Here is a 15,779-nt window from a genome sequence, read left to right as displayed (position 1 = left end):
GATATGAAACGGGGGGTCGCGTTGAAAAGCCTTGATGTCGCACTAAAAACGCTCCCGTCCATAGGGACGGGAGCGCGTCGCGCGCCACAGCCGTTCCTGCAGTGCCACCTCCTGGCGCGGGCGCCGCAGGGACAATGGCAGGCACCGAAACGGGTGCGTTCCGGAAAAATATCACGAAAAATACCACTGTGCCTTGAAACACACATAGGATCGGGGAAAAGAGCTCATCGGTGGGTCCCCTGTGACTGCCCTTCCAGGAAACTGCAGCGCCAGCTTTGGAATGGAATTTATTTTATTTTATTTTATTTATTTTATTTTATTTTATTTTATTTATTTTTATTTTATTTTATGAAATAACGATGTGCTTCTTTTTAGAATTAAAATTTCCTCTTCGCCCTAACATCGTGTCACCTCCCGACCTGGAGGCGACGCCTAAGCAACTCCCCCTCCGCCACCACCCAGGCGGAGCCACCATTTGTCTGGAAAGCAGCATCAAACTAAATCCCCGCCTCTGGTCCTGCAGGCGCCGCTTCCCGCCCCCCGGCGCTGTCCCACCCCCCGAAAACGCCCGGTAACGCCCAAAACGGCGCCCGGCGCCGCCCGCGCGCAGCCTGCGGCACAAGATGGCGGCGCGGCTGCTCCCGTTGCGTGGGCTCCTGCGTTTTGGCGGTTCGCGGCGCTTGTCGGTGCAGCCCAGGTACTGCGGGGCCGCGCGCACGCGTGGGCGTTTGGCCCCTCCGCGCGGTGTCTGTGTGTTCGGGGGGCGTTTAAACGCGCGCCGGCCGAGGTTGGGCGCGGGTTAGGCCGCTCTTGGCTCCTGTCGCGGTGCCGTTGGGCTCTGCGGCCGGCAGGTAGCGGGGAAGAGGGAGCCGGTGATGGGGTCGTTTTATTTTATTTTTACCAAAATCTTTCTTTAGAAAGTGTTATTTTCAAGGTTAGGGTTGTATGACGCATTTGTAGCGTTAGGAAATTGGGATGTGGGGGTTGGGTATGGGTGAATTAAGTAGAAAACACCCCAGGGGCCAGACCTGTCAAAATAGTTTGCTTTTATGCTAAATTGCGTTTTGGGTTTGGGGGAGTAAGGGTCAAGTGGTGATAATTATGTACATGCGTGTGTGTGTGTATATATATATATATATATATATATATATATATAGTGGAGGAAAGAGGAACTCCCCCTCTGGCAAAGGGGAAACCTTAACCCTTTGTGTGTATTGTTTATAACCTATTCTCAATCTGAAAACTTCATTTTAGTTTATTTTTTTCCTGAGATTGGGGCAATGTTAGGTGAATTTTGTCTTTGCGATCACTCTGAGCGTCCGCTGGCTTTGGTGCCACGTGGGGATTGTGGAGCATAGTTCACATCGCGGGGCAGGGAGACATCCCGTCCTCCAAAAAGGTCACTGCAACCAGGACACACGTGTCCTAACAGGATCTGCCTTTTTTTTTCCCCCTTATTTTATTTCCCTAGTGCTGTGCAAACTGAACAATCCAGCGCGAAACGCAAAGAGCCCTCCTCTTCTAAACGTTTAACTGATATAGGCACCCGAAGGATCTTCTCTTCTGATCATGACATCTTCAGGGAGAGCGTCAGGAAGTTCTTCCAGGAGGAAGTGCTACCTTTTCACGCAGAGTAAGATGCCTTTCATACCCTTTGTCCAATTGTATGCTTTTCACTCTTAATATAGCAAGCTAAAGAATATATTTATTTCTATTTATACACTTCTCTTTAACTGATTTGTTTAAAACTAAATTGCCCATGAAGCTCATTTCTGAAAGAAAAAAAAGGATTTAATGCATGCTTCTGAGCTTCACTGTAAGGCAACCTGGTGCCCTTGCAAGAGCAACACAATTTGCAGAGCTTATATATTAAGTTTGATTAGAGTTAACAAGACCGTTTAGTCACCGTGTTGTTCTGCTTCAGTACTTCTACTGCAACTATTGTCATCAAAAAAGAAAAACCCACGTCATGTCTAAGTTCCATTATAGCAAATACTGTAAATGCAATATGCACAAAATTGTTAACTATATAGTGTGTTGTTGAGGAACTTGCACAAAATAACATGGTTTACATTTGCAAGTCTCCTGTGGAAGTGTCTACACAGGTTGTTTCATAGAAGTGTCATACTTCCACTGAGCTGAAGCTTGGGAGGGTTCGCTCTTATTTTATCTGTATCTACTAATGTTGTAGGTAAAATACATTGGGCTTAGCTTGCTCAGAACGTATTCATTCGTATGCAAAGTGTTAAGCTGCAGCTTTAAGCAGTTTTCTTCTTGTTTTACTTGAAAAAAAAGGGTGCTGCATATGTGGGGTGTAGAAGGGCTTATTCTTAAATCATGCTGCAAGATTGTTTTCCCCATGGAACTCCCAGCAGGTATGCACAAACAGCTGAGGTGGTACAAGTGGGTGGATGACCGGGTGTTTGGGCTCAGGGGCAGATGACCAGCAGGAGGCAATGGAAACAACTCACATCGGGGTTGCCAACTGCCAACTATCAGTTTCATTCTTAAACAGTGACCTCAAAGGAGAAAGCTTTTCCTCTGTATAAAAGTTTTCTGTGCACAAAACCGGAGATTTTCCCTGTATCTTCTGTTTGCATTACTTCTGGTCCAGTTTATGAGTAGATACTGGCTCAGCAAGGTGTGTGTAGAGTGGAGCAAGTTCAGCTTGTGTTCTTGCATCACTGTAGGGACCTCTGAACTGTTTCATTCCCACACCTTTCAATTAAACAGGTAGACTTGAGGTGTAACATATCTGCTGGGCTGCTGTGAAGTGTGGTGTAAGCAGATGTAGCCGTGATTCACCAGTGGTTATAATGAAGAGCAGCATTGACAGTGGGTGAAGCAGAGACAGGGATAGCACTGAAAATAGGTGAAAGGCAAAGAGTCATGAGCCAGGCTTTGCTGAAGGCTTCCAGTGTAGGTGGAGCTTTGGATAACAGCTTAAATATTCATGGCATGATTAAGTGCTGTGGCATAGCTCAGCTGCTTACTGGTTGTGCCAGGGGAGTGAGTCTGCTCTAGTTTTTCTACCATATAATTTGAAAGTGTGTGTGGTTTATTTATTTTTCATTAAAACCACGCTGTGCCATTTTCTGACGAGTGAGCAAACTCTGCAAGGATGTACCATTTTTCTGAGAATAAAGAGTTCTCCTGTGGTATGTAAAATTGCAAACTGTCAGGAGATCATCCTCATCTGTCTGTTTACAAACCTGAAACCACCTTACAGCAGAGAGCTGGTATCAGCTGGTGCTTGTGCACAGAAGCCACCCCTGAGCTGGAACAAGAAATAGTTGTGTGTGCACAGGGAACTTCATGCGTGCCCCTGTCTTTTTTGCAGGTGGGAGAAGGATGGCCAGGTGAGCAAGGAGCTCTGGAAAAAGGCTGGAGAGCAAGGCCTGCTGGGCGTTGCTATAGCCGAAAAACATGGAGGTATTGGAGCAGATATCCTCTCTTCAGCCGTGGTGTGGGAAGAGCAGTAAGTACTAGAAACTTCGGGGAGTTTTACTTACCATGCTATCAAGAGACTGTATTTTGTTTTATATCATTTCCTTAATGTAGAGCAAATTTCCTCACAGAAAGTAGTAGTATCCTTATAATGGAAAGGATAGTTTAGACACGCGAATTCCTCTTCCTGCAAGTATTTTAGATGATTGTTTAATAAATGTCTGTGTCCTATTGTTAGGACTTAGTGGCTGACGAAGCTTTTTCCTTAGTCTCAGTTGTACAGCCGTCGCTGTGGAAGTGGATTTCATAAACAACAGTACAAATGTCACGAGTTTAGATCATTAATCTGAGACCTCTGTGTTGTTGTTTTCTCCAGTATCGGGTCATGTTGTAACAGTGTAAAGTTCATTACTTTACCTTTTTAGTGCTTTTATCTGAATTTTTTTCTCTCTCCCTCCCCTTCCCATTCTGCAAGGATGTATGTTAACTGTACTGGGCCAGGATTTGCCCTTCATTCAGATATAGTCATGCCCTACATTACAAACTATGGCTCTGAAGAACAGATAAAACGCTTTATCCCTCCCATGGTTGAAGGCAAGTGCATTGGAGCTATTGCAATGACTGAACCTGGGGCTGGCAGGTAAGCTCAAAATAGAGACAGATGGTCTTAATATTATGTGCTGTCTACTGTGTGCTTTTTCTTGTTTATTTAAATAACCAAGCATTCTAGTTTTGTAGTTACCTTTGTGGCTAGACAATATCCCAGGGTGGATAGAATGTCAAAACCAATTGATATTTATAGATTGCTTTACAGTTTTTTCATTTCAAGATATTTGCTCAGAAGCAGTAACCTTATTATGCCACTTTGGGCAAATAAACCTTTGTATTTGTTTTTATAGTCTGAATTGTGCATACTTTAATATGAAGTGTTGTATTCAAAAGAAAATTACATATCTCAGTAAAGAGGGCTTATCTTCAGTATTAGCTTTTATTGTGGAACAGAACAGCCTATTTTCTTTTACCTGAAACCTTTTGCACATAGGAATCTCCCTCATCTGTCATCATTACTGAAGGGCAGACAGCACATATGTGGGATGGGTTAGCAAAACTCTGGTGTCCTGCTTCTACAGACAGTGGCTGTTTTCAGTCCCTTTCTGCAGAGTGCCCTCCTCAAGGCTGAGCCTGCTTGTATGCTGTAGCCTTGGCTGGCATTTGCGCTCTAAAGAATACTGATACCAAAGGGTGAGCATCCCCTGAGTCAGTACTTGTGTTGCCCCCATCCCCACACGCAGATGCATTTAAATGGGTCCTCATGCTTTTGTGTCATTGCAGAGATTTATTAACCCTTTACATGCTGTGCTTTTCATCTCTGTGCTGAACTTGCAGCCATTTGGTGCATTTCATTATCTTGCTGTGTATTTTCACTGAGTGCATATCTTAATGACAGTCTTCAGAGTCTACCTTATTTTATATTTGGTGCTATTTAAGACACAAATTGCTGCTTTTTTAATAGTGTCTTAAAGGACCTTTAAAATCTCATTTTAGTGACTTGCAGGGGGTACGAACATATGCAAAAAAAGATGGAAGTGACTGGATTCTTAATGGGAGTAAGGTAAGTGAAAGCTGCTTGCTTTGGGAGCTAGATACACTTACACAGTGAAGGACGTACTCTGTCAGCAACTTCTTCCCCAACCCATTTCCTCCCTCCCCCCATTCTTTCACTTTTTTGTTTTATTTACCAGTTACATTTTTAGGACTTCTGCTGCTGATTTATGGACCATTTTATGGCAAGACTTGAGCAGCATCTTTTTGTAGCTTTTAAGTAACGTTGTCTAAAGACTTTATTTTCTCTTGACTTGTGGATGGGAGGAATCTTCATAATATAAACTGGACTGAGCTTATTTCTCAGTGCTGAGATGGAACAGCAAAAGGTATATACTATTCCAATAAGAAATCCTCTAGATTAAGAGCTTCTGTTGTTATAACACAGTTTGTGAAATAGTCATCCAGGAACCTGCTGTTGAAGTTAGGAGAAGAAGTCCTGTATCATATGCTATGCATGTGCTGTCAAGCTGTTGCCGTGCTGGCAGCACTAATGCTTCCGTTTGTTCCTATAATAAGAGAGAAAGAAGCAGAAGTGAGGTGGAAATGGAAGTGTGAGTTCAACAGATTGCTTCAAGGCTATCAAATGTTTTCGTCTCTTTCCTCTCTTTTTTGTAGTTTCAATGAGAACTTGGTACTGGTAGAGACTTTTGGCCTTAGCAGAATTTCAAGTTCTGAGAATGTGTGTAAGCAAATATGTACATATGTGTTTAAAAGGGCACTTGCTTATGTTGCCTTGCTAAAGCAAATCAAGACAGATTGTTTATTTCTTTTGGCAGAGTTAGGATTCCTGTTGCGATTTGTCTCTTGTTTCTGTTTAGTCTGTCGAGTGTGGTGAAGCTCTGATTTGTAATCATCTCTTCTCTAACGTGCACTTTGAGACACACTCATACCTGTTCTAAAGTGTTACAGGCACATGGATGGATTGTACTACAGAGTTAGTGAGCGGTCCTGACAGGAAGCCATCATCAGGAAGCCACCCATAGTTTTCCATTTATACCTCCCACACTTCTGGGAAACAGACCATCTGCATTAATCTGATGTGTACATTTGATACCACGTACTCTTTCTTTCATTTTTCTTTTTTTTTTTATGGGACAAACAAAAGTAACACTCGTGCATTCTTTAATGTCATGTTTCTGACACAATGCTGATTGAACCAATTTGTATTTTAATAGATCTTGCTTCAGAACACTTTTTCTAACTTCTTAAAATACTTAAAATCTTGGATGCTTAAAGCTTGCATCATTAATTCACTTCTAAAAGTATTCATGCTGATTCTCCTTCTGTTGCTTTATCATTTCTTGTTTCCAGCTGTCTTGTTGCTTTATTCCATTTTGTTTTTATAGATGTTCATCACGAATGGTTGGATGTGTGATGTAGTGATTGTGGTTGCAGTTACAAACCGTGAGGCCACAACCCCTGCTCATGGGATCAGCCTTTTTCTGGTGGAAAATGGAACAAAAGGTTTCGTCAAAGGACGCAAGCTGGAAAAAATAGGCCTGAAAGCCCAGGTAAGTTCATGTGACCTTTAACATCTAGCAGACTTGGACATGGTCCAAAAGCACTTAATACCTGGAGTCAGCACAATAAAGCTGAAGTGGAATTGGTTTTGCCCCTTATTTAGGAAATGAGCAGGACTCATAGCGAGGAATGTATCCTGAGAATGTTTTGTGGGGGTCTGGAGTACATAGTGTAGGAAGAGAGGCTAAGGGAGCTGGGTTTGTTCAGTCTGGAGAAGCCTGAAAGGACAAGGATCATACTGTCTTCAAGTACCTAACTAATGACTGATTTTGGAGAGCGTGGAGGCAGATTCTTCTTGGAGGTGCACAGTGAAAAGCAGAGAGGCAGGGGACACAAGTTGTATGAAGGAAAAATCTGAGTAGACATTGTGGGAAGAAAAGAATCTCACAATAAAGATGATCAGATGCTGAGATGAGGTTCTGGATGAGGTGCTGCGAACGTGGCTGAGGTCCTCAGGATCTCATCCAGGTCCTGAGGTCCTGTGGAGTCTCCAGCCAATGGAAAATGTGACTGGACACGTTAGCTCTTAGCTGTCTGCTCTGCTGCATGTGTAGGAGGTAGGCTAGATGACTTCTGGAGGACACTTCCAACATAAAGAATACACTAGCAAGAGAACAGTGAAAACGTAGTGGAATGAAGAGGTGAGATTGCCAGGCTGTAAACCGTGTGTTTCTTAAATCCCCTTAGGATACAGCAGAGCTGTTTTTTGAAGATGTGCGACTACCAGCCAGTGCCTTGCTTGGGAAAGAGAACAAGGGTTTCTATTATCTGATGGCAGAACTCCCTCAGGTGAGAGGAACAAACATAAGCCTTTGTCAGTAGTGGGAAGATCACAGAAAACTTTGTTTTTTCTCCATTGCAAGGGTCTGTCTTTATCTTGGAGATTATGCATCATGTTGAGCCTCCTTGGGCTCAGAAACAGGATGCCTATGAGCAACAGCCTGTTGTTACTGCTGCTTTTCAACTGAGTGAAAGCAGCCCCTAGCACAGCTTTCTCTTGAAAGAAAGAAGCGAGCACTGCTATTCTAGCAATTTAAAAATATAATAAAGATTTTTTTTATCCAAATAGCAGAATTGAAATAGAAACCTAGTTGTCAAAATACCTTGCTAGTGGAAATAGCGCTTTTTGCAACAGAATAAATTTTGGAGTGAATTAGGAGGATGAAGAAGAACCATAGGTTTTTCAGAATGTCGCTGTGTGTTGATAAAATTGTGACTTTGTATCTGCCAGATCTGGTGAACGTATGTTTAACTTTATACTCCAGCAAATAAGAAACCTCATCATGAAACCTTCAGCTTGCGAGATTGCTTTATTACTTTGTTCTTTGACAGTAAACATTTCCCTACTCTTATTTAAAAAAAAAGGGCACTACTCATGAATAGTTTCAACTTAGTGTTCTAGTTCTTCTTAGTGTTCTAAGAAGAAGAAGAAAAAAAATATATGTTTTTAGTTTGGGATTTTTTTCTGGGAATGTTCTACTGAAATTGTTAAATACAATTTTGTTTTTATGAGTAGTGAAAATCAATAATTGAAGAAGAGTTTGATGTAAATGTATCAATCAGTGAGTAGAAGTCCTGCAGTTGATTTTTATTAAAATACCTCTAGCTTAATAAAACTTGAGAACATAACCCAAAAAAGCCTTAAAAGTGGGCTTTGGGCATTGTAAATCAAGACAAATTCCAATAATTTTAGTAATGGAGTGTCTGTTTTGATATGTAGTATTACTTCTGCTTTGCACCCTTAATGAACAACATAGAACATTTGTTTCCCAGTTGTTTCCCAGTTGTGTGTGTACATTTATGCACCAGATGCAGAGGAATGTAGAACTAATTCTGTTGGATTCTGTAATTTCTGTTTTGAAAGGAAAGACTGTTGATTTCTGATATGGCTCTTGCCAGCTGTGAATTCATGTTTGAAGAAACAAGGGATTATGTGAGGCAAAGAAAAGCTTTCGGGAAGACTATTGCCCACTTGCAGGTGAGTTTGAACTTGCAGGTAGTTCTCGGTGTGCCCTTGTGTTTCCCATTTGTGTGTGGGATACAACCTGAGGCCCAGGTCACGGGAATGTTAGACCTGTGTGTGTTTCTGGAGCTGAGCAGAGCTCCTTGGCCTCTGGAGAGGTTTGGCGTGTGTGCAGGCACGGAGTCCCTCTGCACATCATGTGCTGCGAAACTCGAGCTCCGAGACTGGTGTCTGTCAGGGTTCCCAGGCAGCGACCTTGTTGTCCTTGTTCGTGTTTATTTGCAGTGAGATTCCCCAGCTGCCAGGTAGCTGGGCGCTTAAGGGGCTGCATATAAAACCTGTGGGTTCTCTGAACATAATCGCTCTTGAAGTCGAACAAAAAGTTATGTTCTAAGACTTTTGAAATCAAATCTGTAATTGTGAGCGGGAGCAGAAATGTGACTTCAGAGGCTGGAATGATAAGTTTCTTTCAGGTAATAAAGATTTTTCACCCCTCTTTTTAAAGTCCAAATTTAGAAATGCGTAATTTGAGATGAAATTTGTACAGCGTGCCACCTAACACTAAAGAAATATGTTATGATCTTGTTCATGTAGATGTGTGCATTTTACTGACTGTAGCTCATTAGCAGAGGCCTCCAAAATACTCTCCTTTTTGAGGCTAACCCACCACCATCCAAAAGACAACCGATGTCCCAAAATACAGTTTTGCCACACCGAGTTGATCCTGGTATACCGTTTCAGTGTCCCTTTGTTGCTGACTAATGAGATGTGCGTGTAGTCAAAAGTTGTCTCCTTTCTAATTAGAGCTCTGTCTTGCCTGATTTATTTAGCCATGATTCATTAGCCCTGCCACAGTAGAGTGTTTGAAATCAGTCTTTGTAATAGCAGACTGGCTGATTACATCAGTTGGTCAAAGGAAATAAGAACACTCCCTATATGGGATTTTAGGACTAGGAGCTCAGAAGAGACTTTACTGGATTGCATTCTTATCCCCTTCCTCCAGGGATGAAATTACAAGAGCAACAAGAGAAATTACAATTTTTCTTAGTTTTTTTCTTAGCTTTTGTGATATTTTATTTTTTCTGACTAGAAGCACTCTTAATAGACCTCAATGTTGGAAACTTTCTGATAGTCTAAAATTTCCTCCTTTTTTGTTACATGCATGCATTTTGAATCTCAAACTGTGAAACACTGTATGCATACAAAATAGGCATTATGAAATGATAATCTTTCATTCTGCAGAGCCAGTAATTTCCCTAGTTTATTATTTCCCCACCAGAGGGAGCACAAGGCAGCAAGGTAACCAATGGCTCATATTCTGTGCTGTCTAGGAATTTGCGGGGTCTGCTGGGGGTATTTTCATGAGGTCATGTTTTGAGATGGTTTTAAGAATTGAAGGACATAATTTTCTTTAATAAGAATGTTAAAGACATAATTGTATGCCAGTAGGCTTTGCTCCGCTGTTTAGAACTGAAGTTGTTTGAAATATGTTGTTTTAACTGGGCAGATGTAATTTTTGTGAATAATGTGACTTATGAAGTAGGCTTCATCTTGTCAAAATCACTGTAGAAAATGCTTTTTTTTTTTTTTTTTTTTTCCCCTTGAAATATTCTCTAAAAACACCACAACTTCTGCTTTCTTTTCCTCTGGCTCCTCCATCCGCCTCCCAAATAAGACGGTTCAGCACAAGCTGGCAGAAATTAAGACACAGATTTGCATTGGCCGAGCTTTTGTGGACAACTGTTTGCAGCTGCATGCGGATAAACGTCTGGACACAGGCACAGCTTCCATGGCAAAGTATTGGTATGTGGTTGAAGTAACTTGAAAGTGTTTCTTGTCTAATAGTAAACAGAAGCCTAATAGTAAAAACTCTGAACTCTCCAGAATTGATGAAAAGCTAAAATTACAGTGTGATTAATAATTAAATTGTCAGCTTCTGATAGGCTCCATTAGCTGAAACTTTAGTCATGTAGTCAATAAGTCTTAAACAGTTACACTGCAAACCCGTGTTAGTTAATCAGATCGATTTCAAGGTAACTGCATGCTTTTAAGATGGGGTAAGATTGGGTCTTGACTTTAGCTTCAATTAAAATTGAACATTTCATTGGTTTAGAAAGATGTTTGCACATTACCGTGACAAATCTTTAAAGCAAAACAAACCCCTGGTTGATTGGAAACCCGGAAGATACAGAATGCATTTTATTTAACATTGCTTAGCAATAGCTCTACAGCCTGGAGAATCTCTGAAGATATCCAGTTTCAGGAAGAAATAGTTGGCTACAGCTATTGCTGTAATTGAAACCAAACAATTCTTTGCTTTATTGGCCAGAACTCCTCCCAATGCCTGGTAGTCTTATCTGTTAACCTGCGTTTAACCAGTTGGGAAGATGCACCTAAGATGCAGCCTGTGAATTTGGCACAAGATTATTTTTCTATGCTTGCAGAGACGGGGAGGGGAAATGCAAATCAAACAAAAACAAGTAATTTTATGAAAGATCCACAACTCTACAAATTCTAGACCAGCATAAAGCTTCCTAAAATAAGGACAGAGGAAATACTTTGAAAATACCAAGGGAATCTAGGGAGAGTATTTGCAATGAAAGGAGGAATTTAGATTGAGTGATATTCCTGGCACTGGCTACCTAGGCGTACCAGGTACGTAAGCAAAGCAGAGGCATTCACTTTTGAGGAGGAGGAAACAGCTAGTGCCAGCTCAGAAACCTACTTCCTCAACAGACTTTTTGCAAAGTGAGGAATTGGAAACTTTCCTACCCTCCCAAATACTAGTGCTCAGTTTGTTGTGGATTTGCCCTTTCCCATAATGGAGTTCCTGTGGCACTCTTCTATAAAACTCTCCTAGACATATTAAAATGCCCGACTGAAGAAGTGCTTTTTTCCTGAATGTTTCAGGAGACCGCCCCTAGTCAATTTTGCTTAAAGCCTTTTGCTTAAAGTTGTACAGTCAGTGGCCTGCGAGAGTGGAGGTTTGAAATATTTTAAAATGCAGTTGATGCATCTCTTTACTGATCTCTAATGAGGGTCTGTAGCTTTCTGTTTTGTGGTAATAGCTACTGGAAGCAAGTGCTTTGTGGTCTTCTTGACCTTTTTTTGCCACTCTACAAATGTTGTATGCTTGGAAGTGTTTCTTCATGTCTCTTAACATGAACTTGAACTTAACAGTGCAGTGAATATCCTTTGGGTTCTTTCACTTGAGTGTTTGAAGTAGCAGCTAATGTGTCTCCTGTGTGAGTCTCCTTCTTTGGAGATCTTTAAAACCCGCTTGGATGCAGCCCTGTGCCACGTGCTCTGGGTGACCCTGCGTGTGCAGGGGGGTTGGACTAGATGACCTCTGAGGTCCTTTCCAACCTTGAGCGTTCTATGATTCTGTGTAGATTTCCAAAAGCTCAGATGCAGGAAACAAGCCGTAAATGACTCTCTGCCAAATTCTGGAGGGATGGTGCACAAAACAAAGTGAAAAGAAAAATAGAATGTTTTGCCATAAACAATCCTGTTTAAGAATTGCAATATTTTGTTAGAAAAAAACTGTAAAACATCCTGAAGAGTACAGTGCCCCCAGATAGCTGTTGTATTCACAGAGCATCTTGATGTGTTGCTCATGGGGGCTGGGGCGGGAAGTCTGTGACATGGATGATTTTTATGATGTGACTGAAGGATTTGATTTAAAAAATAAATAAAACCCCAGCAACCTACTTTATGAAAGAAATCTCTAGGCACATATGGGCTTGTTAGAAAAGCACAGAGCGTTGTCTATTTTGAAAGCTTTTCTTTTCTGAAAGCTCTTCTATAATAGGAACAGATCTTCAGTACTGTTCACTTTGATGCATTATTTTTTTTACCACTCCTGTAGGAAGAAGAAAAGCTCTCACAATATGTACTACTTCAATGCCTTACTTTTTTAGATTAATTTTGTAGAGGAAGGTCTGATAGTTATGTTTTTGCCTTACTAACCTGTCCATATCTCTTAATATTTTCGGAGCATGTATTTAATTTCTTCTTTTTGACCATTCAAGGGCTTCTGATCTCCAGAACAGCGTGGCGACCCAGTGTGTACAACTGCATGGAGGATGTGGCTACATGTGGGAGTATCCAATTGCAAAGTAAGTGCAATATTTCAGACTTGAATAATGAAAGATTATGAACAAAGTTAAAACAAGGCACTTCCTTTATGTCTGTTTGCCACTTGTTTTGTGTAGGGCTGATTTACTGTTCTTTTTCTCATCATGTTAATTGAAAGGCAATCCACTCTACAGATGTCTGCAGCAAGGCTCAGATTTAGTTCTGTGAATAATCCATAAGTTATTGAGCAATTTCTACCTGTTTTTTTCAAACTAAAAAGGCTTTTTTTAAGAGGAGGGAAAAATGATTAAACAGAAGTTGTCAAAACAAATGAACAAAGCTAGTTTGTGTATTAATGCTATCGTGTCAGAGAAAGAAAACTTTGTGGCCCCCCTAAGGGGTTTTGTAGTACTACAAAATAATAAATTGTTTAATCAAGAGCCTGAGAGGTTGCATTCAGATTTTTAGACCTCTTTAAATGGAAGAACTAGGAGAGATCAGAGATTTGCTTTTTTTTAGTACTTCAAAGCATTTTCATGTTTTTTATATTTTCCTGTAGTAAGATTATTTTTTTCTTTGTGTACATGCCATTGCCACAGTAACATAGGTAAGGCTTTCCTTTCAAAAAGGATTACATCTGACAGTACAAATCACAAAGAGGATCATTGGCAGTTAACATGGGTGTTGTGTACACATTTTTAGAACTGAGTAGCTTCAGATTGACTATTCTAAATACATCTGAAGTATTAAATGATGCTCTACAATAACTTTTTCTATCTACTTCTATCAAACACATTTTTGAATGTTCTGTACCCATCCTACTAATAACAGAAAAGCCAGCAAGCCCTGGATGGGGAGTCTTGGAACCTCTCCTGCCTCTTATGTGCAGCATTTGTCCCTAGGGACTTCAGTTATTTCCCCACAGCTCTGCAGCATATGTTTCCTGAGAGTGCAGTGTTGCTCTTGGGCTGCTCTACCTGTACACAGGAGCGGAATTAAGATGAACCTGAACACTGCCATTCTGCAGGCTGTCACCAGCCGTGTGTGCACTGTGGCCAGCTCAAGTTTGCAGATGGTAATTTTTTTGTCCCTCTGGCTGTTGCCTGGGAACTCCTAGGCCAAGTAGGGCTGGAGTTGATACCTGCTCAAACCTGGAACCAGCTGAAGCTTGTTTAGTCATCAGTGGCTGAAAGCTTCTTTGGAGGAGGGGGGAAAATGTGCGCACTCATCAAAAGTGTGCTAAAGTAAGTGTTCCTACTGGTATATTAGATACCATAGGAAAATTATGTAAATAAGATCTTAATTGTAGCCTTGCATTGTGATTTTTTTCTTAACTTTTTTTTAAAAAGCAGTGTTTATCAAAAAAAAAGTTGATGTTGTAGTGCCCTCCTGGATGTGGAATAAAAGGTTCACAAACGGTAGTGAAGAGTTAAGCTGATGAGGTTATGTATTTCACTAGACTTAAATGTCCAAATTTTATTTTTTACTCCTCTTGCAGTGTTTTTTAAAATAATTGAATAAAGTTGATTAAATATTGATTAAAAATTTTAACAACTTTTTTTTCAACTTGTGTCAAATTGAATTAGCTTCTCCCTTTACACTGCGCAATACTGGTGTACAATCTTTTACTGAACACACTACTGAAACCTAATTCTGATGTGTACCATTGTTCCTTTAGAGCAAGATCCTGCAATTTTTTTCACAATTGCCAAATCAGTCCTAATGCACATAGTTCTCTAAAATAAGTGGTATGCTTTTTGTTCAGTGTTGAGCTATGGCAGCAGGACATGGTCAGACACAAAATCAAAACAGCAGACCAGATTAATTTCTGAAGCTATCTAAGTACCATATTAGAGATGTAACTTTGTACTCAGAAGCATAATGTACTTCAGAAAGAGGGATCTCCAGAACTGAGGACTTTATCTTTCGTTTTGGCTATACATATCTTCAGGGAAGTCTCTTTTTAATCTTTCTTCTTTTTTTTTTCTTCTTTCTCTCAGAGCTTTTGCGGATTCCCGTGTTCAACCAATCTACGGTGGTACCAATGAAATAATGAAAGAGCTTATTGCTAGAGACATTGTCAGTGACAATTAGGGGCACATAACGACTTTGGAGAATATTCCCACCTCCTTTCACATTAATAGATGGAGTAAAGTCAGGCACAAGAATGTAAGTAGAAGAGACATGGTGTATTTTACTCTTTGAAGGAAGAGATGAAGTAGTTTAAAACAGTTATTAGGAAAGTGGTAGTATACAACATGAATTTGGTCATATACAGCACTTCTGATATTTAGTGGACTATGTTGGTGGGCAATCTAATGATGTCTAATCTCATGTGTTCAGGTAAAGAGGATAATTTGAAATATTATTGATAGATGAATGTTTCTAATTTAATGTTATTTTATTAAATCCAACCCTCAAATTTCAAACACTCTCTTAACATAACCACTTTCTTAACAAATAAGGAGGAGAAAAAAAAAACTATTAAAAGAGGTCGGGATGTGACCTTTTACTGGTCAAATAACACTCTACTGAAGGTGAAACTTTTGATTCCGTCCAATTTATTAGTGTAGAAGAATACTCTTAATGGCATACGCCAGAAAAGAGCAGCCTCTGTGTACATATGTGTCCTGGGCAGTAAGTGCACATTATAGGGGGAAGTTTGATTTATGCTTTTGACTTAATCAGCACCGAAAATGCCTTATTGTAATTACAATGTTTGGGTAAATCCAATAAAACCATCTTTCTATGCACCCTCGCTGTTCCCTGTGTTGCTCGGGGAACAAACCGCAGCCCTGGCAGCCGGAGGGGCCTCCCATGTGCCAAAGGGGACACGTCTTCCCCTCAGGGGCGCGGGGCGGTTCCCGCCGCCCACGCGGGGCGACCGTTAGGGCCCGTTTCGCCCTCTCTCAACTATGTGGCGCCGCCCCTCTCCCCCCCACCCCCTCGCGCGCGGGCTGGAAGGGGAGGCGGGGCGAGCGCGAGGCACGGCGCCAACGGGCGGCCGCCGGCCGCACGCGCGGCCCGGCCCCTGCCCTCTTCTCATTGGCCGGGCGGTGGCTCTCCCCGCCCCTGCGCGGCGCGGGCGCCGCCCTCCGCGGCGAGCGGCGCTTTAGCTGGGCGCGGATCTTCAACCGCGCCAGAGGGAGCCGCGCCGCGCGGGCGG

The 15,779-nt window shown here is 41.5% G+C and overlaps 1 protein-coding gene across 1 annotated transcript; it reads left to right on the top strand.

The window, feature by feature from the left end:
- The first annotated feature begins 597 nt into the window (after positions 1–597).
- ACADL (acyl-CoA dehydrogenase long chain) lies at positions 598–15,335 on the top strand. Its single transcript, XM_026047413.1, has 11 exons — positions 598–697; positions 1,472–1,633; positions 3,341–3,478; positions 3,923–4,087; positions 4,993–5,059; positions 6,399–6,563; positions 7,261–7,362; positions 8,438–8,551; positions 10,212–10,339; positions 12,568–12,654; positions 14,614–15,335. The coding sequence occupies exons 1-11, from the start codon at positions 624–626 to the stop codon at positions 14,705–14,707; spliced, it is 1,296 nt and encodes a 431-aa protein (XP_025903198.1). The 5' UTR covers positions 598–623; the 3' UTR covers positions 14,708–15,335.
- The last annotated feature ends 444 nt before the right edge of the window (positions 15,336–15,779 follow it).

The sequence above is a fragment of the Nothoprocta perdicaria genome, unplaced genomic scaffold (genome assembly GCF_003342845.1).
Source record: "Nothoprocta perdicaria isolate Ctin4 unplaced genomic scaffold, notPer1 scaffold_11, whole genome shotgun sequence".
Lineage (NCBI taxonomy): Eukaryota > Metazoa > Chordata > Aves > Tinamiformes > Tinamidae > Nothoprocta > Nothoprocta perdicaria.
Note: the sequence above shows the minus strand (reverse complement) of the source record. Positions and strands in the feature narration are given on the sequence as shown.